At 36.0% G+C, this 24,305-nt stretch overlaps 2 protein-coding genes across 3 annotated transcripts in view; one reads left to right on the plus strand and one right to left on the minus strand.

The window, feature by feature from the left end:
* Positions 1-24,305, minus strand: part of LOC105389801 (glutamate receptor 1) — a 98,914-nt gene that overhangs the window by 55,199 nt on the left and 19,410 nt on the right. The gene's annotated exons all lie outside the window — the stretch shown is intronic.
* LOC125491163 (putative uncharacterized protein DDB_G0271606) lies at positions 15,118-16,315 on the plus strand. The gene is made up of 2 exons (XM_048632431.1): positions 15,118-15,169; positions 15,391-16,315. Exons 1-2 carry the CDS (start codon positions 15,143-15,145, stop codon positions 16,042-16,044), a joined length of 681 nt encoding a protein of 226 aa, XP_048488388.1. The 5' UTR covers positions 15,118-15,142; the 3' UTR covers positions 16,045-16,315.

Below are 24,305 nucleotides of genomic sequence, written 5' to 3' on the forward strand. Positions count from 1 at the left end.
GCACTACCATTTAAAAACCTTCTAAATATGTACCTTTCTTCTTACTATACCATACTAGGTACGTGTAAAAAAAACTTCACAAAAAATACCAATATAACAACCGCAATACCTACCCTAAACAGAAATTACATAAATCTGATTATCGTTACGAGTTAAATTAAATCGAGCTGGCCTATTTTGATTTCTACTGCGAAAGAATTAGATCTTATTTTTGCTTGAACAAAAACGGCCTCGTGCGCTCGGATTGTCGCACGGGGCGAGCTCCTACATGTAGTATGAAACAGGATGGAAATCGCCCGGCGCGTGAGACGGAAGATGCTCAGTACAAACTGTATGCAGTTCTAGGATAAATTCGTGCGCCGCACGCGACCGGAAATTGCCGAAATAATACGAATGACGCCACGGGACTCTGGAGGCGCGGGCGGTGGCCTTGACCGGTGGCGTGACCTACGAACGATGCACTTGTCTTGTCATTGTCAGTTTCACCTTTCGCGCGCGAATACGTAATTTATTTGCTAATTACTTATTAACTAAGAAAGTAGTAAAGATTTCGTGAGTGTGTATGTGTGTGTGTGAGTGAAAATGAGTGCGAAATACAATATTGACTTCATAAAAAGCAATAGGACATTGCAAAATAGACTGGAAATTAAATCTGCTGGGCCGCCTCGGCCTTTAGTGCAAAACAAAAAATGAAACTTATAAGTGAATTTTCAAAAGTGAAATGTTCAATAAAAAGAAATGGTTATGTGGATGTGAGAGACTAAATGCTTTATTTTGCTTTCCGTGTGTTGTTTTCGTTTCGGCGGAGAAGCTATTTCGCGTCAATAAATAAGGTAAAATATACCTAGGTACTTATAATTTTTTTACTTCTAATTGTAATAGTTAATCTATTTTTCTCCAAAAAATTACTAAACCCATAAAGTGCACCACCGGGTATCTGAGGCACCAGCCGCCACTGCTCGCGACCTATCACGTGAGTATAAATGTACAGCGAAAAGCGGGTGACTTCGTTTATTAATCATTCCTAATTAAATTTAACTATACCTAATTAATTTGAAAATAGTATTTCTAACCCATGCTCTTGAATTCATCGATAACACTTATCGATAATTGTTACATCCATTGGCAAGAAAAATTAAGACACTGTGTTCATTATTAAATGTCACTTCAGGTAACCCTTATAGCTGGGAATTAAAACTCATAATGGTATGTCCCATGAGACATAATCATGGTAAACGGTAAAATCTCCCCCCGCAAAAATTGGCAGACTTTTTTGTATCAAGAAAGATCGCTATGACGCTTCCCGAGGGTACACCCGAGTCCGCGTTTTTCTATGGTCTATTGACATTAGAGTGATTGGGGTGCACCAAAGATGCTCTCCGAACATAGAACAACGCGGACTCGGGGTACCCTCGGGAAGCGTCATAGCGATATTTCTTGATACAAAAAAGTCTGCCAATTTTTGCGGGGGGAAATTTTACCGTTTACCTTGATTATGTCTCATAGGACATGTCATTATGAGTTTTAATTCCTAGTAATAAGGGTTATGTCAAGAGACATTTAATTATGAACACAGTGTCGTCATTCTTTCTTGCCATGGATGTAACAATTATCGATAAGCGTTATCGATGAATTCGAGATCATGTGTTTGAAATAATAATTTTAAATAAATTAAATTATGAATGATTCACATATGAAGCATTTATTTCTATAACTTATGTTTTAAGATTTTTCTTAAAATATAGAGTGTAGATGACCCCCTAGTCAACCCTGCTGTCGGCTTACGTTCACCACTTTTGTAATAGCTCGTATATCATAGCAATTTTTTGAAAAATAAAATAAACTAACTAGGTATGTATGTGTAACCTCCTTTAACTGTGACCTTTTTGTCGATAAGCACATATTTACATACGGGTACATCACTATGGCATTTTTCTGACATTGGTTGCTAGGCAACGGCTAATAACAATAAACCATGACCGAAGGCGATCAAATCGGTAAACAAATCCAGAAATCCGAATATTCTATGCAATGAAGCTGTCATTTAATATGTAAACTAATCATTTTACACGAAACGAACGCTTTGCCAACTAGATTGAGTCTAGTGAAAATTGAGATTGCAACTAGTTTTTATAAAACGGTGGGCCTAAGGCCCACTACCCCGGCAGAGGGGAACGTCTGCCTATTTCGTCTCCAGACCATTCATACTCAATGTTTCCGAATGATGTATCGACTGTAACTTATAACATTTAGATACGGTCGGAACCCCTGATGGAACATACCGTGGACGGAACACCTACTGGGTAATCCTTTCACCACGTTGACAAATCCTAGATACTATAAAGTCCCTTGTTGGTTAGTGACACGATAAGAAGTGTGATGTGCTTCTATTTGGGGTCGGCCTAGGCGTATCAATGGAGGATTATTCCTTAAATGATAATGATTATATATTATTTGAAGTGTTAGTGTAAAAACAATATAATACATAGCTATAGGCTATATTATAGGCGTTTTTCATTGTGACGCTTAAGGTCAGGGGTTGTAAAAAGTTACCTTATTTTTCACGTCGACGACAACAGATGCCTGTAATGCGTTGGGTCAATTCGTTTATTATAGTCCGGGCTTTTCTCCAGCACTTACCAAAAAATGTGCCTGCGGGGAGTTTACCAGCTAACGACAAATGAAGGTTTTTTTTTATTTATTTAAATCTAAGAGCGTAATGACTTTAGGTACATCTGATGTTAATATAGCTAAGATATTGAGGTCACTAATGTAATGTATGTCTACATTTAGGACAGAAATTAAATGATTTAACTGCAGATAAATCATTGCGTACATAAAAACGAGTTAAACAATTTTGCTATAAGTCTAACTATGGTGTTAATGAAGCTATCTACAAACCAGAAATACCATCGTATAGAGAAATAAATAAAGTCTACTAAGATCGTTTTTCACTAGAGGCACAGACTTAATTGCAAGGCAATAATAGTTCGTTACAATAAGGCAATTATGTACAGACCTACCACAGTACCGACCGAAGGCTAAATTTTGTATCCCAGAGCACGAGGCCGTTACACGTAGGTTTGCTTTGTGGTGGTGTATGTCTAATCCAAACACACTGGACGGACACGGCCTATTAAACGTCGATAATACAAGGTTCTGTCTACAACAGTGTGATTGCGCTGTCGTGAGTACAATGTATATTGGATCGGCACGGCAGCTGCAGCAGGATTCCAATCCGAGTAGGTAGTTATAATAAATCAGAATTTTACATTGCTTACATACATATTTTTTGACTCCTTAAAATGAGCTACAAAAGTAATGTATAATTCATTGGTAAGTTATGAGATATGGATCAATTTAGTTCGCTCTCACCGGAACAGATAAGTTTGTCGCACTATAAGTCCTTATACACTTCTGTACCTTGTCAAACTGACGAACCGTCAATATTTCAATGAATGGATAGGCGGTTTCAAATTGACAAGGTACAAAAGTGTATAGCTACTTATGCAGCTAACTGTACCTATTAAATAAATTAAATCAATAATATTCATGAATAAAATGTATTTTTTTGTAAATGTTTGATTATTATTATACGTATTTAGTTTTAACCCCTTTATTATTATAAAAGCCGCCATTAGTCGAATTGAGATCCTTTATAGCGGAAATGCCCATACCCGTCCCCTTTGTTACTCCTACTCGTTACATATTTGACTCATAGTGGTATGTGTATTTAATTATCATTCTATCACACGTGCAACTTTCCCAACAATTCCTAAATCAAAATGTTTTACCAAATTGGCATATTTCATCGGTATGACCAGCAAAATTCTACATGTTTGTTTCAATATTTTGAAAGTTATGTTGATTAGCAGCATTGACGTGTGATGTGGTTTAGCCGAAGGTATTTTGTAATTACAAATACCGTAATGTGGGATATTGGAAGTGTAATAAATGTTAAGGATGATTGGAACGCTAATGTAGGTACCTAAACAATGAGTACCTTTAAAATTCTTCTATATACGTGAACAAGGTAAATAAAACATACTTGGCGTCTCGCTAGGTTACAATTACCCTTGTTCTAAATACTTTAATTAGTAAAGTACCTACTTTAGGAAAACGGCTTTTTTATAAAAGTACCTATCTATATTAATTTTAAAATACCATGGCATAGATATTGTACTTTGAATTTATGATTCGTAATATAAACTGTATTCTTCGAAAAACGATGCCACACTACTAGTATCTTAAGCCAGTACAAACGCGCGTACTAAAGGCCCCCATTCACGGGCGTACCAATCCGGCGGATTTGTCGCTGGCGACAAGTCTGCGGACAAATCAGCGTGTGAATGGGTATTAGGTGGGTGCGGCTCGCGGTACGGGTACGGTGCGGCTCGCGGTACGGGTACGGTGCGGCTCGCGGTACGGGTACGGTGCGGCGCTCGCCGTCAGGGTTCGCGAGCGCCGCGAGAGAAATAGGTTATGTGCCTTGTGTAAGGCTCAATAAAGTTGACAATCGACTGGAGTGCAACTCGTGTTCGTGTAATGTGTGGGCGATGACGGATTTGTCCGCGGATTGGTACGGCTCGGCGTACGGCTCGCGGTGCGTCACGTTCACGTGAATGGGCTGCTTAAGACATTCTATTCTATTCTCTGTGGGGGTGTAAGTACCTGCACCTGGCTCTCTCAAGTGGAACCTTTGTGCATATCCCCAAGGTCTAAACTGCCTTCCTAAGCTTGGACCATTTCCCACCACGCTGGTCCACTGCGGGTTGTTGGGTTCAAATATCTAGATGTGCTAAATCTAGATATGCATGTTTCCTCACGATGTTTTCCTTCACCGTAAGAGCGATGGTATACATTGTACTGAAGTTAAAAGAACTCATTGTACATGTCAACGCCGGGATTCAACCCGCATCTCTTGCCTGAGAAGTGGGCGCTTACCCGACTGTGCTACCACCGCTCCGTACTAAGACATTTAATTTAAGTATTATTTCTCACTCTCACTTCTATTCCAGTTTTATAGTTCAACATTATTTAACTTTATATTATGTAGTACTTAAGTACCATATATTTTTCCCAAATACGTGTTGATCAGTTGATTCACTTATTGAATACAAATATTTCTTGTCTTAATTTACAAAACATACCAAATATAATATATACCAATAATACCTACCTACGACCCAGCTCTGTTTACACAGCGTTCACCCTCAAACCACAATGATGTGGCCACATATCTCATCATTAGAAATGCGAATATCTGGGCGGCATATGTTGTAAATGTGGCTGAGGCAGACTGAGGTCAACTATTACTTCGCTTTTAGAGATGCATTTATACTAATTCGAGAACTGGGTGTTGAAAGTTCGATAACAATACTTACGGTATAGGTATACCTTAATTTTACATCTATAGCTCGAACCACTCTAGTTTATAATTGGGCTTTCTCACAAAATGGCTATTATGTTAGCGTATAACGTTTCACGCGCTCTTCATGGTAGTTCCCATTTTTAGAGGCTCATAATACCCAGAACTTAAAATGTGGAAACTAATGTCGTTTCCGCAAGAAACGGACGTTTTCTGGGTAGGTACCTGTATGTTGAGAACGTTATTAATGTGAAATTATACTATTTGTTTTTATACGTCGCAATACGCACACATATTGCAAACATACAGCATTTTACGTGAAAATATTAATGGTTTAGTGCTTAAGCTGAGTGTCCCTCTTCCTGTGGTTAAATTCTCTTTAACTTTGTCGTCCAAACTTTACGTCTAACTAAAGATGTGGCCGTAAAATAAGCGAAATGCTAGTGGAACTAAAACGCCTAATTTTAATAGCATGAATAACTACTAAGTCGGCTAATATAATTATTTATGTGAATTAAAATAACTTAATTGTGTTTTATCGTATGCTAATGCTACTGTAAATACAACTAATTAAACGACTTATTTTTCGCCTTCGTTAAAACTTAACACTGATTTGAATGAGGTAGTAGGTAACTCGATCTCCGCATGCTGAATTGTGTAGTAGGTCAAAACATATTTTAAGAACGAAAAAAAATTATACTTTTGATTACCACATTCCCAGAAAGCAAATAGCCAGTAACTACAAATCCAAGTGACTAATTGGCGTAAAAGACTGGGCTAATAACTACACTTGTGATTCTACACCTGTTGCCTATAGCAATATATTAAACACATCTTATCATTCTGCACGAGCGACTCTGAACGTGTATCAATGCCGATACAATATATCTCATATTGAAACGCAATAAAATATACGTAGATACATATTTTCAAGCACAATCATGAGAAATATAATCTCGTTCTACTTTGCGACGCGGGAACGGAATATGCGATTAATTCTGAAGAATTTAATATAAAACATGATGCAAGTTGTGTACGTCGTACCTGTAGAGGTACTTCTGTCATTTACACGGTATTTATACCTTTTACTACTTCCGAGAAAGTTCGTTTGGAATTGCTCGTTTCCCGAGGGAGTTCTTAGGTGCATAATACCTTATTTCCTAGCCCTTGAAGTGAGGATTTCCAACATGTAAATTTAATTAATCCCTTTACTTTATAATTCGTATTTTGTATTGTTTATAGTAGGTATGTACAAATTATTAGTATTGTAAGTATGTAATTATGGGTATATTAGTTCAGTAAAAGATATTTTAAAAAAATAAAGGGTTAGAAAACATTTATAGATTTTCTTACTTTGTTTGGACTAGTTAGAAGTTCAGTATATCAAAAGCCCTCACCCTTAGACCTATAATATTATTTTATAATATAATTTTGGGTCACTCCTCTCTTGGTATATATAGTAATAATAAACTACACTAATATTATAAAGAGCAAAACTTTGGTGATAACGAATAGGCTCAAAAACTACAGAACCGTTTTTTTAAATTCTTTCACCAGATCTATATACTTGTGAACGATTTTTAAACAATTAGAACACTGTTAAGTATAAGTGTAGAAGCGTCATTTGAAACTAAACAAGGCCACCATAGTTTACTAGCACTGCATAGTTTCAAGGGACTAAAATAAATATTTTACTTGAAAATATACACAATTTGTGCGTACTAATCGCGTATACTTTCAAGTTGTGATTTACTCAATCATTCTGGAAAATATACATTGCTATCACGCACATTGCATGATTGGCGTACTAGTTGCTTATAATATATACCTACCTACATGCTAATTCTGATTTAAGGTCATAGCTCATTAGAGCCACCCGGCACCCACTCCGCACCGCCTCATTCATTGCACGTCGTCCACTCGTTGTCCACGACAGGTGGTCCACGGATGGACACCGTATTATCACCAATAAACGTCGCGCGGTCAACGTGGACGACTGTTGGCCGGTAGGTCCATCAATTTTCGTGTAATCTGTTAACAATTGACGTACCGTCCTCACGTGAACCACTCGGCGATGGCGATGCGGTGATGCTATGTAGTTGATGTAGTGCATGAGCGCATACCCTTACAAATTCATACAAAGAATACAAACCGCATGAGGCGAGGCGGTGCGGAGTTGGTGTTGGGTGGCTCAATGAGCTATGACCTTTATTTTACTCCGGTAAATGTAACATTACTAAAACTTAGGGTAACGTAACGTACCTTGGGACGCTTGTACCTCGGGACATTGATTGTATTTTAAAAACCGGCTAAATAAACACATTAAAATTCTACCCTAGGCATAGTATTTAACTCGCTTGGCAAAACTAGTGAGTCTCGTGATCATACCAGCATCTAGTGTGTGGTGAAGACAGTATGAAGTTTTTTGGAGTCAAAAGTAGCTTTTGTATAGTTTTTTGTGTTGCTTTATCTCATTGGCATGCTCAAAATAAAGACATGGATGTCACGTATAACTTTTCAGTTATTTAATTTTATGACATGGCAATTATCTGAAAGATTCCTAATAATTAATAATAAAGATATTTAAATTTTGGTTAAATATTGCTTTTTTGTACCTTGGGACACGATTAAATTTGTACCTTGGGACACTGTTTCCTATGGCTTTGTGCTATGGAAAATGCAAACATCTAAATAACGCCTTATATCTCTGTTCTTATTAGTGCCAGAGTGAAACTAGACAGAAGAGAGATGCAGTAAATAAATAAGAACAGAGATATAAGGCGTTATTTAGAAGTTTGCATTTTCCATAGTACAAAGCTATAGGAAACAGTGTCCCAAGGTACAAACGTGTAACGTACCTTGGGTCAAAACAAGCATTTTTACTTTTATCTTAATTAAATAAAATCTGGCCACACTAAAGCTTAAGCACAAATACTAGTGATAATAGATTATATATCCTACCGAATAAAGAAAATTTCACATTAATATCTTAGTTGTACGCTGCGATAGCTTCATTCAAAGTTGGGGTAGTCGAAAATGTCCCTAGGTACGTTACGTTACCCTACTTGTTCTGGCTGTCATACATAAATACAATGTTAATAAATAAAGATGAACCAGCGCATAGCAAAATATATCGCATGAAAGAAAAAGAATGCAATAATTCATAATGGCAACCTGGTAACTAATCAGGTATAGTTTCAAGACTTTCAAGTGCTCGCATTTCTACTGTAGGTACATAACGTTTATGATACAATACGCTACAAAATTGTATTTATACTGTAATCGTTTGAATGAATACAATAGTTGTAGTCTGCAACTCTGTCGGCCAAATTGTCATTGCGTATGTAGTCTAATTCGATTTAGAATTGATGGCATTCCTAAGTACACAATACAGATAAGATGCTTATGCAATTCTGATGTGACGGAGACAGATGCGGCGGCGCGGCACAAGGGGATAGGAATGTCAAACTACCATTGTGTCGTGTTAAGGGATTGCAATCGTTTTGCAAGACTTCTCCTGCCGACCTAACTGTGTGCTATGTGTAGGATACTTAACAAATAACGAACAGCAATAGATAGTTTTTGTACGTAAAGATTTACCCCCTTATTTATAAAAAAGTTATAGGACGCTTTTTCTATTGAACTGTTTTGTCCCTCTCTGTCAAAGAACAAATTGTTCTCTGCCAGAGAGTGACAGAACAGTTCAATAGCATCCTATAACTTTTTTATGAATAAGGGGGAAAGATTTTCAAATTTCAGAATATAAGTACGTGGTTCAGAATGACGTTTCAGAAACTTGGTGCATAGCTAAAAGAGAATTTGTTTCCGTTTCAATGCAGCTTTTAGGGAACGAGTGGATGCTTGACATTCAGTTGGCTTTCATTGCAATATCCAACCGTTCCAGTTGACAGTTTCTGTTAAATGTAAAAAAAATATATTATACTTACTGCTGAATTTAAAGTGCAGTATATACCACCAACTAAAGCAGTTTAAGACTTCTATAATAATACACTCACGGGCAATGAAAAGGTTCCTCTCACAAAATTCGGAAACCAAACAACCCCAATTTATAAAACATTTTATTTAAAATGTATACAAAATATTACCATTTTGACACTCCTCTTTAATGAAACGCAGTTACATCCGTCAGTTGGAATTTCTAGAGAATAATCTGGCACCCTTACCGGTAAATCATACATACTGAATAACAATCATCACACTGTTTTCTTCTTTGCCGCAGTTTATATAATATAGTGAAATTTTAAGTAAAAATTATGCTTGTTAACTGTGCTAAAGACTGCGTCATTTTCAAACTGACGTTAACCAAGTCTTTCGTTTCATAGATGGCCGCGACCGGCTTCAAAACCGATTTATTTTCAAACAGGATTTCCGCTCTCAGACCGGCGGTGAAAATGTTCAATCACGTAGCCGTTGCTTCAACGTCATATAATATTTGATACTAGACTGAATTACAACACGGGGCTGACACAAGGAACACCTATTCCCACCTCCGACACTCTGGAAGTGACATTAATGTTTGGCATTTACATTGCCAAAAAAACGCTGAGCAAACTTGAAAAATAAGCACCCCAGTTTCCTGAAGTATCAAGTAACTGTTATTTATTGCTATCATTTTGCGATAGTATTCTGGTAGATCACAAACCATAAATCGGCTGTCAATCGCAGTAACTCTGCTTTGGGTCTGGTGATTATGGATAATCCTATTTCCACTCCCGGTATAGTAACGGTTTTATTTATACAGAAACAAACAGGAAATATTTTTAAATTAAAATACAAAAATCTTTATATTTTTATACATAGTTCATATGATAGTAAAAATTAACCTTGTTTAAATGTACATACATACATTAGCTGCACAAATATTATGTTATAGTGAACTGTAATAAATATTAACAATATATCACAATGTTGGATCTCAGTGAGCTTCTAATAAAGAATTCCAGGCTTGAAGCGAGGCTCAAGTTGTTCAGAGAGCAGCATTGCGGTGTGCGCGCTCAACGCTTTTCAGAAAATATGTAATGGAGTGCCTGCCGTCCGAGTTTTGCAACTATAACTGTATGTAGCTTTGTTTCATTCGAAATACCATAAGGTCATATTATATCAACTGCGTGTCGTGCAATCACTAGCGTACTCGACTGTAATGCGTCACTTTACGCACTCATTAGTTTTAGTTTTTAGGATGAGTAGGTATTAATTTTAGATTATTCTGTGTTTTATTTTATTCTTTAAAATAAATCCAGTCATTAAAAATGCGGAATACAAAAATTCTGTCACAAATAAACCATGCAAATGATTGCATCTCAAACACTATGTAGCTGCACATCGTATCGTAAGCCTATATTACTAAAATATATATATTTTTTCTTTTCAAACGTAAATTATCTTTTTATCCAATACGCTGACTGTTTAAAACACTGATACATATATTTGGCACATCATCATTATGTGAATCAAAATGTGTATACATTTGATAGGTACACATTTTCCAAACGTCATCCTAAATACCATGAACGAATATACACAGCTGAAAAATATATAAGTAGATGTTATGAGAGATGCAGAAAAATAATTAATGCTATTAAAGATACAAGATGAAAAAAGAAGACCACAAGCCAGAAGGAGAAAAATTGTGAATACAAATACCTCTGTCTCTATAGATAAGATCAACTTGTTAAAAAACCCTGAGCATGATTGCGAGTCTACTAGACTGTCCGTACATACGTCATTGTCGCGAAACACCTGGTGGAGTAAGGCGGGGTTGACTCATGTATGTACATAATTAAGGTCTAAGTATATTTTTGTGTTCTATCTGTTGTTTGTTGTTTAATAATAATTGCCGTGCTGGATGGCAAGGGATGGTCTTCCGCAGTTTTATTATATCACTTTCGGGAGTTTTAAAAGAGAATCGTGCCACATTCAAGTTTTGGAATAAACCCTGAGAGAAATACGGACGGACGGAAAGTCAAAGATGATGAAACTTAAAGGGTTCTGTTCTTTACAATTTGGCTAACGAACCCTAATAACGCAACGGATATTTGCACTTCATCGATTCATTATTGTTTACACAATTTGAGATCTTTGCAATGTTTCAAATTGTCCGCTAACACAGCAAAGTTATTTTTTGACGCACAGCGCACAATTGCTATAAAAAGTCTGTAGCTTTACGTATTCTCATCTCAGTCCGCATTCGAAATTGGTAACGAAAATTTGAAATGGAGCACAACTGGAAATTACTATTTTCTCTTGGTTTAACTTTATTGGTAATCCCGAAGGTAAGATTGGCCATTGGGTTCATCAAATCAAAGTCTGAAGCGGCAAAAGGCACTCTTTAATTGCCTCGGTGTTGATGTGGACTTTGAGCCAGGTCCACCAGAGAAGAAGCTCAGCGAGGCGTGCTATGGAAATAGCTATTTATTTATCAACTAAATTTCGCTATGCTCTCTCTGAATGATACCATCTCAAATTAGGATTAGTGCTAATTGGACACTAAGGGCCACTTGCACCAACATATTAAATCTAGATTAAGTGTTAAATCTCGATTTAATATGTTGGTGCAAGTGGCCCTAACATAAATATTTACTGACATAACCTGCGTTGTTTTTTACAGGTATCGACAGTTGACAACAAGATATCAGTAACTTCAGACAAATCATCCAACAGAAAGGTTATTAATCGCATGTTGCTAGACTTACTGTGGGATGTTGTTTACAAAGGCTAGATTAAGTGTTAAATCTCGATTTAATATGTTGGTGCAAGTGGCCCTAACATAAATATTTACTGACATAACCTGCGTTGTTTTTTACAGGTATCGACAGTTGACAACAAGATATCAGTAACTTCAGACAAATCATCCAACAGAAAGGTTATTAATCGCATGTTGCTAGACTTACTGTGGGATGTTGTTTACAAAGGCTATGATACTGACTCCAAAATGAAAGCCATAGAGCAATTAAGAAAATCTGGTGACTACGGAAAATTAGTGGACCAACTCAGCATTGTGAAAAGAAGCCGCTTAGAATATGTACTACATTTGATTGGACAGTTAATGATTGCCATGATGGAAGGTGTGGCAGAGAAGGAAAAAATACGAAATAATAACTAGAAAATATAATAAACTGTTTTAAAGCCGTAATATTTGTCTTATTCACAAGCCTATGCTTAAAACTGTGAGGCCTTTGGAAGTGACTGTTTTTATTTCACCTTACTAAAAAAATAAAATTAAACTCCGTTGTAGTTTATTTCATATATACATACACGGCAAATATTTATAAATACTATTTTGAAAACTGCATTAAATGAGCATTTTTTCAAATAAGGTGCCAGAATTGCTTGGTATATTTTTTTACAGTATGTAGAGTCAAAGTTGCTAATAAAAAAATATAATTACGTTGTATGACTTGGAAACCCGTGTTTTCTTTTAAACATACAGCATTACTTGCTAATTTTACTGTGATCAATAGCAGGGCTATACAGGATGATGCAACACCAAAAAAATACTAACAATATGGAATTTTGTACCGGCAGCACGCAAAAAACTGACCCAAGGTGTCGATTTTCAGAAAATTTATAAACGTGTCAATATCTCGAAAACTATCGAATTAAAAAAAAACACGCACTCACGCCTTGTACGAATGTACTCCCTTGCGGTGTAGGCAGAGGTGCATTGCTGCACCCACTTTTCGTGTCGAATTTTTACTGAGGTCATATTATGATATTCAAGCCACTCATGAGCTGGTCTATCAGCCCTCCAAGGCATATCATTGACTTTTGGGACACCCTGTATATTTCTTTTTTGAAATTGGCACGGTGAATAATGCTAGATATATAATAAACGTCTCCAAATCAAATTTAAATAAAATATTTTTAATAATTTTTTTATTATTATTTAATTTTATATAAATTGGTTATTGGTTACTGAATTTAAATAATCATGTATGTACCAAAATTGATCAGGTAAAGACATGTGATATATATTGAAAAAAATATCGTATCAATTGGATTAGAATCGGATATAACAGAAAATTATGAAAAATATAAGATAAGCTTCCCTAAGTTTAAATCACCAATGTTTGATGCCAGGGAGGATACATGATGAAGCAAATGTAATTAGTATGCCTCAAACGTTGAGTGATGATGAACTGGAAATAAGATGTATTCATTTCTAGAATGATGACCTATATGATAATTAAAATATATAAGACTTGCTGTTCCCGCGCGCTTGGCTTCGCCTTAAAAAGTTTTCCCGTGGGAATTCCGGGATAAAAGCCTATGTTCTTTCCCAGGGTCTAGACCGTATGTATACCGAATTTCATTCAAATCCGTTCAGTAGTTTTTGAATGAAATTTGTTACATGCGTGAAAGAGAAACAGACAGACAGACAGACACAGTTACTTTCGCATTTATAATATTAGTTAGGATAAGGTATAGTCAAGTCAAGAGATATGTATGATAAGAATATGCCTAGACCTAATGATTTCTCGAAAAGGGTGGGTGTTAAAATGATTTTTCGATTTTTATGAAGAAATCTAAGGATAGAATGTCATCATGTCACACATCTAACTTGTCAAAAACACCGCTTATTTATAATTTAACATATTTTGCTGATTTAGTTTATATATGCAATAATTGACAATTATATCAAATATGAAGCTTCAAATGATATCAATAATTCCTACTAGTCAATAAGAATCATTCTAATTGGGCATCAAATCATGCAAGTCAAATATGGTACTTAGTTCCTATATGCCGTTGAGGACTTCCCTTGACTGCCTTCCGTTTCAATCATCAGATCAATTACTGGTCACCGTCATATTGTTATGTTATAAGAACTATGATAACGTTTTAATTATCATTAGAGTGGTTAATCGTTAATAGATCCTCAAAATGGAAATTCATACCTTATTTATACCCTTTTTCCACCCTTGGCTGTGGAATTTAATTTTTAAATTAAAATGGGACAACTCTATGTACGTTCTAAATTTCATTAGAATTGGTCAATAGGTGCCCAAAATGAAAATGAATACCCTGTTTTTACCCCTTTAAGGGAGGGTCCCCTTAGGAGTGAAATAAAATTCTGAAAAAAATGGGACCACCTGGGAGCTCAACCCAATACATCAAAAAAGAATTATCAAAATTGGTCCATAAACGGCGGAGTAATCGGTGAACATACATAAAAAAATCCCGACGAATTAAGAATCTCCTTCTTTTTTGAAGTCGGTTAAAAACAGCATACATCACCAAATTACTCCTAAACTGAAAAAGCCAGCTTAATGACGCCTCCTGCGACATTGAAGTACATTTAACAGAGATAGAAATAAATATTACTAATTAAAAACTGTACTAATTTGGTCGTACGTTACCATTTAGTTAGGGCAACTGCACGTCATAAGATGGTCGAGTTGGGTATAAATAACTATGTATGATACAGACTGCGCTATAGTTTTCGTTGAAAGTACTTGGAACCTTTTCATTGCCCGTGTGTGTGTAGAAGAAGTTTAAAAAAAGGATTTATTTTCATCTGATTTTCATATTCATATCTATCAATTTTCTGAACGCAATCATACAGGTATACTGTGTTGACTGTTACGTAGGTACTGTGTGTGTTGCGTATTAAGAAAGTATTTAAGAATGCAATTTTCTGATGTTGTTTATGAAAATAGCTATTGTGTTCAGATATGACATTTCAGTTAAAAGAGAGGTACAAATCACTTTCCATTGAACATGGACACTGTACGGTTATACTTGTTACTTATTATGTCTATAGTGATAAATAATTCGAAGGTAAGTAATAATAAATAGTTCCCGAATTAGTAGTTTAGTACATGGTGTCATAATGGTCACCGCACGTATAACCGTAACGTAAAGGGATCACCTCTTTATCTTCTGTCTACGTTCTAATGGTTGACAGAAGGAAAAGAGGCGATCCCTTTACGTTACGCTTATATGTGCGGTGACCTTCAAAGTGTTCAGAAAATTAAGGTTATTATTTGATTGGTTTTCAGTATGTATCTTCGTCACAGCCAAAAGTGGATAAAATTGCTTACAGAAAAATCATAAATAGATTATTAATCGAAAAAATATGGGATTTTCCAATGTTCAAGGAGTTGGAAACCGAAACAAAAATGCAGATCATCGATGAATTGCGAAAAGCCAGAGTATATAATCAAATAATTGAATTGATGACTTTTATAAAACCACGGGCGATACAGAGATTCATAAGTTTGTTTGGTGAGTTGATCTTAGCTGCTGTTGAAGGTGAAGGATCGAACCTTCTCATAGACGATATTAGAGAAGATGTAATGATGCAGTTACAGATGTTACAAGAACAACAGAAGCAGGTGCCACAGAAACCACCATTCCAAGGAATACAACAACCATCACAGCAGCTGCAATCGTTTGCCGAGAGATTAAAACTAGCGCTCCAGGGACTACAAAATCAACCTGTGTCGCAACAACCGTTCCAGGGAATTCTTCAACAGCCGATACAAGATAAAATACATGAATCTCTGAAAGCTCTTCAAGCAATGCAGTCACCAGAACTACGAAACCAATTTTCGTTATCACCATATGTTACTCAGAATCAACAAACACCGAATCGGTTTTCACAATTTCCCCAAATACAGAACGTCCCACAGCTTCCATATGTTCCACGATAGTCTAGTGCTTATTAAAGTTTTCATAAAGTGGGTGTTTTATTATATTAATCGTACTTTTTCAATGTAATAGGTATGTTTATAGAATAGTAAAAGAAAATAAAAGCTCAGAATACCCATTTGATTTATATGCCGTCTCGGTGAGACCACTACGTCTTATGCAAAAAAGATATTTTTATTGCTCTTTTATTGTACCCTCAGTCTTTCAGCCAAATTGGGGCCAAACAGAGCGCAAAAATACTCGATCCCGAGCCAAAGCTTTCTTTAATTAAGCACAATCAATATTTTTTTCTGGTTAACGACCGGCTATTGATCTTGTTATTGACACGCCCTGCAATTTGGCTATTGTATCAGTTACTTGATTGCTAATGGAATTAGGAAAATATAATTATGGTCTTTCTGGTATATGTGAAGGAAGCGTCATCATCGGTTTCATAATGTCAGTATAAAGGTTTTCCGTGGATAAAACAAATATTTTTAATAGCATGTGTAGCGAGACAGCCCATACTTAGGTGGAATTTCACCAAACGCTAAACGTATTTAGTAGTCTGTCAAACGTCTGTCAGTTAGTACAAAATGTATTTAAAATTTAACTTAAATAAAATTTTAAATACATTTAGCGTTTGGTAAAAGTGGCCCTTAGTGCTCGAGGCAACCTTCCTAAACGCTACCAGTAATGTCAATGTCATCGTACTAATTCGACCATAAATCTAGAAAATTTAAATTGTCATTCGAACCGGTTACAACTCGTCTGCCACAAAAGCAGCTGACTCATTTTCATAATCGAGATCATATACCTCAACTCAAGCATTATTCCATTATTCCAAAATGGAATCGCGGTCGATTTCCGAAAGCTCGTACGCAACAAATGACAGTTTCAAACGATCCAAACCTTTTAATTCATGATGTAAATATGCCAGTCCATAATCGAGGTCGTCATCATGAACTGGAGGGGGAGTGTGTAGCGAGACAGCGGAGCCCATACTTAGTACTCGATGCAACCTTCCTAAACGCTACCAGTAATGTCAATGTCATCGTACTAATTAATTTCACGTAACTATAACAGAGGTCGCTAGTTGTATTTCAAATCACGAAAAAGTCCTTTTATCTCAACGCTGATTGGCTGCGCCGAATCACGTGAGTTTTGTTCTCTCTTCTTCAACTTACCGGTATCACGAACTTGCATTCATTTTCTTTTGTGAATTTTATTTTGGTGATTAATTAAGAAATAAGTGATTTGTGAACATTCTTCATAATTGTCTGTGCCTAAATAACTGTTTATTGGTGTGTAACGATAATAAACACTTACGATAAATCGGGATTATCATTTAAACCCGACCCACGACTTAAACTACCTGTTACAAACCTGAGAATAGCAAGTTTAGCTCTTAACTTGTATAAATGTAGAACAGAAGTTCAGCGCAGAGCTCCAGTTGTACATTCCATATGAAGTGCTCTGATTGGCTGAATTGTGATCAAATAGGACTTAACTGAACTCAAGTTGTCTCAACACACAAACAATGCCAAAAAAATACACATTTTATACAGTAGACTTGCGAGCAATGAAGAGTTCCGTAACATTATTTACCTAGTAAGTGGAACTTTTTCTTTGCTCGTGATAGTAACTTAAAACTACCACTACAGTATTCGGTATTAAATAAATATTTGAATTCCAGCACTAGCAGGCTAATCTGTGCCAATGAACTGTACGGTGTGTGTCTAAAGCACTTACCAGTAGTCTGCTTAATGAGTTATTAAATAAAGTTACAACGAAACAAAACTTCGCGGAAGGTAATATTAAAGTGAGATAGAAACTTGCTTGCCACGTCGGAGGCGTTTGTGTTATTTAAAGCTGGATTTAAATTATCTTAGTAGTTAGCAGCATTTAATGGCAAGCCTCGGGTCACAGGAAGCTATACAGCGACTTGACAATGTGTAAATAATGCATTTTGTGTTTGCGGAGCGTAATAATCTTTGTTTTGTACGTGCGCTAAGGGATTACGGATTTAAACTATTATTATACTGATAGTACTGCCAACTGCATGGTTTCATGTATTGCATCCACTCTATCGAATTCTAGATAATATTATCGAATAGGTAAACGTCTCCATCGATTATTGGTAATCCAATAGATGTTACCAGCTCAATGCCACTTCAGCTCACTTACTCTGAGAGCTACATCGCTTACCTAATCGCTTCCTACACAGTATGGTAGGAAAGTTTAGTCGAATACGACGTTTCTATTAAAATACAAATACCTATAGCGGTTATTTAAAGTCATCATGATAGCTTTAATTTTAAGTATCAAATCAAATTACAATACTTTTTTTCTCAAATAGCTGTTGGTTTGGAATCATTCACAATTTAATATCAGAAACAACTGCAATCCAGCCTTTCCAGTACAGTTTCTATAATAAATTAAAAGTGACAGCGGCAATCCCGCGCGATATGAATATTGTTCTGAACTTTGGACTTTTTTAAAGATGCACTGGTAACCAATTACGCTTACCGTTATACTTTCATTATTTATTTTCTATACTTTATGTCAGACTTTGAGACAGAGGCGGTTATTGGGATTGAGGCGGAAAAAAATAATTGAGGACGACTCGTACGCTAACTTTCCTCACGGCACAGAATAATAACTAGTAACTACAGAAGCTTTTCTTCGCAATGTTTTCAAAAAAAATATGACTCCATCTAATAAACAATATGATTTAATTTATCTCGTAAAACCATCAAAACGTAGGTTTACGAATAAAACTCTGCCTAACGTTGTACATTAGTACAAGGCGTGCATGTTCATGATATATATATTGTGTAGTATCTAAAAGCGGCACGGCATCATCGGTACTGGCATTTTACAGAAAACCTATATTAATATTGAAAAGCCACCTTTGTATAGGATTAATATTACAATGGAGCTTTAGTCCATTTATTCTGGATTTTCTGGATAACTTGTTATATTATCATGCTATGCATACATGAGTAGTTATGGACGGGGTGGCAAGATTTACACACGTTTTCAATCACATCATGATGCCTTGAGAGAGCTGGCCAAGAGGGCGGAGAGACGACGCGACGGTGTGTTCCAATTTGATGTTAGAAACAAGAACTTTTACATTAAAAATACTAGTAAAAGAATCCATAATCTCATGAAAATTGGTAGATCGGTTTGCTTTTACTAGCGTGCGCTTCTCCCTCCTTGTCTGATTTGGGGAGCCGCTCTTACTTTAAACCTGCTAGAAATGTTTGTAACATGTTTGCTTTGATGCCGCGGTTGTATGTTAAGTAGTTCATATTTTTTCTAAACGTCTTTTGTTGATTTTTTACGCAAAGGATTGATCATGAATAATCGGTGTTAGATCCACTAGCATCAGCCTGCAGCAGTCAACAGCTAAAGCGCCGCCCCGACCCGAACAAGACGCACCCCCGCATCGACGCCTTCCTCGACCAGGCGTACTACCACGGCAAGCCCGCCAACACCTCGTGACCGAGCCGCAAAATTAGCCGCGAAGCCAGTTATGAACTTCATAAGTACCTGTTGTAGGTTCCGGGAACCGACGTCAACGACCTCAGTGATGAGGACTGTTAGTTGATTGTATGATGTGTGTAAATTATGAATTAGGTAAGTAAATCTGTGAAATTAATGAGACTGTTTTAATGTACAAGTAATATATTGTGTTAATTTTCAGTACTTGTTTTTTTAAGTAATATATTGGGTTAATTTTAAAAAAAAAAAAAAGTAGGACTCTCCCAAAACACGCCACTGGATGCGATATACTACTACTCTGTGTAAAAAGTATCGAGACTTTATCAATAAAACACAAAATGTTTGTTATTCAACCATTTTTTTTATTACCTTCAAAGTATATGCTCTTTTAGAATCGATACACATACGCCAACAAATTATCCACTCTTTTAGAATCGATACACATATGCCAACAAATTATCCAATAATCACAATTTCAGTACAGATTTGTGGTTTTTTTTTTAGAAAAGCACAAGGATCATCATAATGAATTAAATTTTGAGCAAACACTCAAGAAATACCATCGATCATCCACCATATTCACCAGATAAGCCTGTAGCTCACAGCTCTAGCTTCTGAAACTCAAATTACAAATTCGTGGCACTGTTTTCAATAGATAGAAGATAATAAGGAAAAATCGCCGTGAGTACAAAACACAACTCTGGAAACAGCGTATAAAAGAAATTGTGATGATTGGATAATTTGTTGGCATATGTGTATCGATTCTAAAAGAGCATACTTTGAAGGTAATAAAATAAATTTGGATGAATAACAAACATTTTGTGTTTTATATATTCAGTCCCGATACTTTTTACACAGAATGTATAGCCGTCACATTCATAATTTCTGCAATGTTAAAAGGTATGATCATCTGTACATAGCGCATTTTTTTTCGGAGATACCTATACGGTTGGGTTAGATAGATAATACTTTATGTGGGATGTGAGAATGGAACGTTATGACTTAGGAGTAGAAAGGAACGTAAGGTGAGTGAGTGAAAGGACCGGAAGAGCGAGATAGAATGAAAGGGACGAAAAAAAGATGGAAGACTAATTAGGCGCGTTGCAATTTATTTAAGTTTTAAAAGGGTTAAAATAAAGCTACGGTACTTAAATTACCAAAAAAGTGTTTGTTCTTGACCACCAATCCCAAATTTATTACACACAAACACTGAAAATACAAGAAGAAATCCACGATACAATTGGCGGCCTAATTATTAAGAGTAATTTCTTCCAGACTACCTCGGAGGAGAGAAAATTTGGTGTTGCAATAAAATGTTATTATTGAATGAATTATAGTCATTTTTTTAACTTAGTAAATGTTTCGCAAAACGCTTAACTAGGCATTAAACACTAATATCAACACAGCATACATAAAACATCGATGAACACCCGTACGATAGAATAATGACATAATATATCTGAAGCACCACATTCGTAACCCTAAATAATCCACTTTAAGCTCTACAGCTCCAAGAAACGTATTTCATTTTATGTATTCAAAGCACGTGTGAAAATAAGAACTTGAGTTAACAGGAATGAGCCATGTCGAGACGTTCTGCACGGTCGTAAATAATAACTTCATACATAAACAATGAAAGCATCCCGCTGCCCCCCACCCCGCTGTATGTAGTCTTGTTAATCCTCGCTCTCACATCCAACCAAAATATTCCGTTTTTTATTTTTAAAAAACTTTTGTTGCCATGCTATGCATCATGCTATTTTAATGACAATAAGCTAGTTAGCTTGTAATTTATATTTGGCATACGAAATTTCATTTGGGCCATACAGATGTATCCCACTACTGGGCATACGATTACCAAAAAGAAAATGCTACAAACAGGTAATCTATAACATAATTGGGCAACGGATAACACCTAGCAGTCTATTGGCCAATAATGTTTGCCTCAGCGTAACCCAATCTATCTAACAATATTGAAACTATATAATATATGAAAGTATGGTGTGCAACAAGGGCGATGCACTATTGCATGTTTGTCTTAGTATCATCACAACCCAATCTCCTGTATAACCAATCCAATATCATGTCTTAGTATAAGCTCGTAAAGTTTCGCTCGTCTCGTTTTGTGCATAAAAAAGTCTGCCAAAACCTTATCTCTGGCCAGAACACAACACTTTTCACTTTACTTATTTGGCTCACATATTGCACTCTGGCTTCACAAAATGAAGATTGATACTCCACATTTACCAAACTCTCTGATCCACGGGCGAGGGCCTAATACTGAAATGACCGGACTCTATGAAGGATCATCTGATTTTTTTATTTATAAACTCTATTGGACATTTGCAAGGCCTCAGGTTATTTACTTATTTTGTTTTCTGAATCAATTCTTAATGTATTGCTGCAACTTCCAAGAATCCTGTAGGTATAAGAAGTATCTTTAGTTTTTAATACTTACACTTGGAATGCACTTTTCCTATATATAGTTAATTTTGGGATAAGTACCCGAGAGGAAATAACTATAATGTCTTCAAACTCGAACCCTCCCTTTCAAGAGTCAGTGTAATAGTAACCGCTAGACCTTGCAATCTTCAAAAGTAAATTTCTGATAGATTATTAGGGCGATGATGATGAAACACATAGTAAGGGGTAAGCGGCATGCCAACATTGCGAACAACCTAGTTAAACAAAGATCGAGGATGCCTTGGCTTTGGTATGCTTTTTACGGACCCTCCGTAGCGCGGGGTTAGTAATTTGGTGAAAGGAAACCTTTTGAATGGAGCTTTTCAATTAACAGGCTCTATTGTGAGCTTCACTGAACACAATATTTGAAGTGCTGCCCTGAGGCTTTACATTTTGCAGTCACTGGCCTAACTTACTGAATTAAGCGCCGATGACGTCTCGCAACTTGGATTTTACAGATTTACAGAACATTTTTGATATGGCCGCCGCCTGTATTACCGCGGGACTGGTTAATAAATGCTAGATAAAGTAATAGATTGTATCGAAATATGTGAATTTTCATAGCGCATAACAATATAGGGTAAACTACCCTGTTGTTGACACCCCTCCATATTATATTGACTCTACCGTGAATAATTAAAGAAAACAAGAGAACACTTCGTTTTATACCGATATTTTTATTTGTGTACGATGCTTAAACATTTATTATTTCATAGCAACTGGTGACTGGTTTTGTACTCCTCTGTTGTCTCTTACGAAACCGCAACATTTTGGAACGTTTTTTTTACTTAGGTAAGTGGATATAGTGCCACAATCTTATCTGTTCCGGTGGCGACGTCGCTGTGATCGAATCCAGTGTTGCTTTCGATTAAATTTTGCCTATTTCTGCATTTCTGCAGTTACCTATTGTTATAATTAGGTACATTCATAAGTATAGATAAATCAAAATATAGGGTCGATAGAAAATGAAAGAGGATATAATATATCAAACGACATTTGTTGTATGGAAAATTTGTCCACGGCGAACAGAAATAAAATTAGTTCTGATATAGGAGATTAAATCTAGATTACAATGGTATAGGTAATATATGTGGTCGCGGGAATAACGAGATACGACTTAAAAAAAACTATTTATTATTATTTTTGAACACTTTATTTTACATTTTCTAAAGTAACAAGAAACAAGAGCATATAATTAAAAGAAATTCAGACAGTGTGCAAAGGCTAATTCATCATCATCATCATCACGACCCATCACGTCCCCACTGCTGGGGCACGGGTCTCCTTCCAAAGGCTAATTGCCAAAAAGCAATTTCTTTCAGCCAACTCTTGATAGGTTGGGAAAACAATGACATGTCATAAATCAATCATCATTATTTCGTCTAAAATCGATGCAGGGGCGCGAACTCGTTCTTCAAAATTTTCAAACGGAATTAAAGGCTCCTGAATATGTTATTCTTCCTGCATAAAAGCCAATATATATAGTACTACTTTTCTTGAATCACATTATTTCACCCAGAAAATCACAAAACAAATTAAATAACTCTTCACAGAAATTGACAACTCAAATAACGCACAGTGTATGAAATGACGTTTGACAATGTCGTCTCGTTCGTTCTCAGCGTTAGTTGCACATTTTGACCACCGGAACAGATAAGATTGTGGCACTGTACTTTTGTAATCAATTTGCTAGGAAATCTTTGGCAATATTTTCAATGTCACATTCGTTACGTATATTGAATAAACTTATTTTTTTTCGTTGACATAAAAAAATACAAGTGTCAATAATAGAACCTATCTATTTCGGTCAGTTGTCCTAATATTGACACATTGTATTGATGACTAGAGTTTTTTTTCTCACTTATTTTATTTTCATATTGATGTAGTGTTGCTATTAACGACGCCTTCTTCTGAGGCGCACAGTTTAAGAAGAAATGTATGTCACTTGTCACGTTTGCTTATGTAAAATAAAACGCCCCACATTAATACCAGAGTAATAATTTCCTGAAATCCTAAACAAAAGCTAATCAGCAGCCTCAGCAACAGTTGCTATTGATAAACACATAGACACTATTATTTAATTTTTCCTGTATGAATTACTCATATTGTGTTCACATTGTGTCAATAGTGTAAATCCAATTACTGACATAGTGTCGGTAACCTATTTCCCTAATATTAACATGGTGTTGATATATAGATAGAGTTTCAATATTGAATGATTAATCAGTTTGGTGAATTTTATTCTTTCATATCAGTTTCCCCACATAAACATGGTACCACAATAAAAAAGACCTCTCCGAAAAAGTGAAAA

This window comes from Plutella xylostella, chromosome Z (genome assembly GCF_932276165.1).
Source record: "Plutella xylostella chromosome Z, ilPluXylo3.1, whole genome shotgun sequence".
NCBI classification, from domain to species: Eukaryota; Metazoa; Arthropoda; class Insecta; order Lepidoptera; family Plutellidae; genus Plutella; species Plutella xylostella.

Bases quoted from the DNA above. Each gene is read 5' to 3' on its own strand.
- LOC125491163 (XM_048632431.1), top strand. From the start codon at position 15,143: ATGTCTATAGTGATAAATAATTCGAAG. The intron at 15,170-15,390 runs GTAAGTAATAAT...ATTGGTTTTCAG, and splicing joins TAGTGATAAATAATTCGAAG to TATGTATCTTCGTCACAGCC.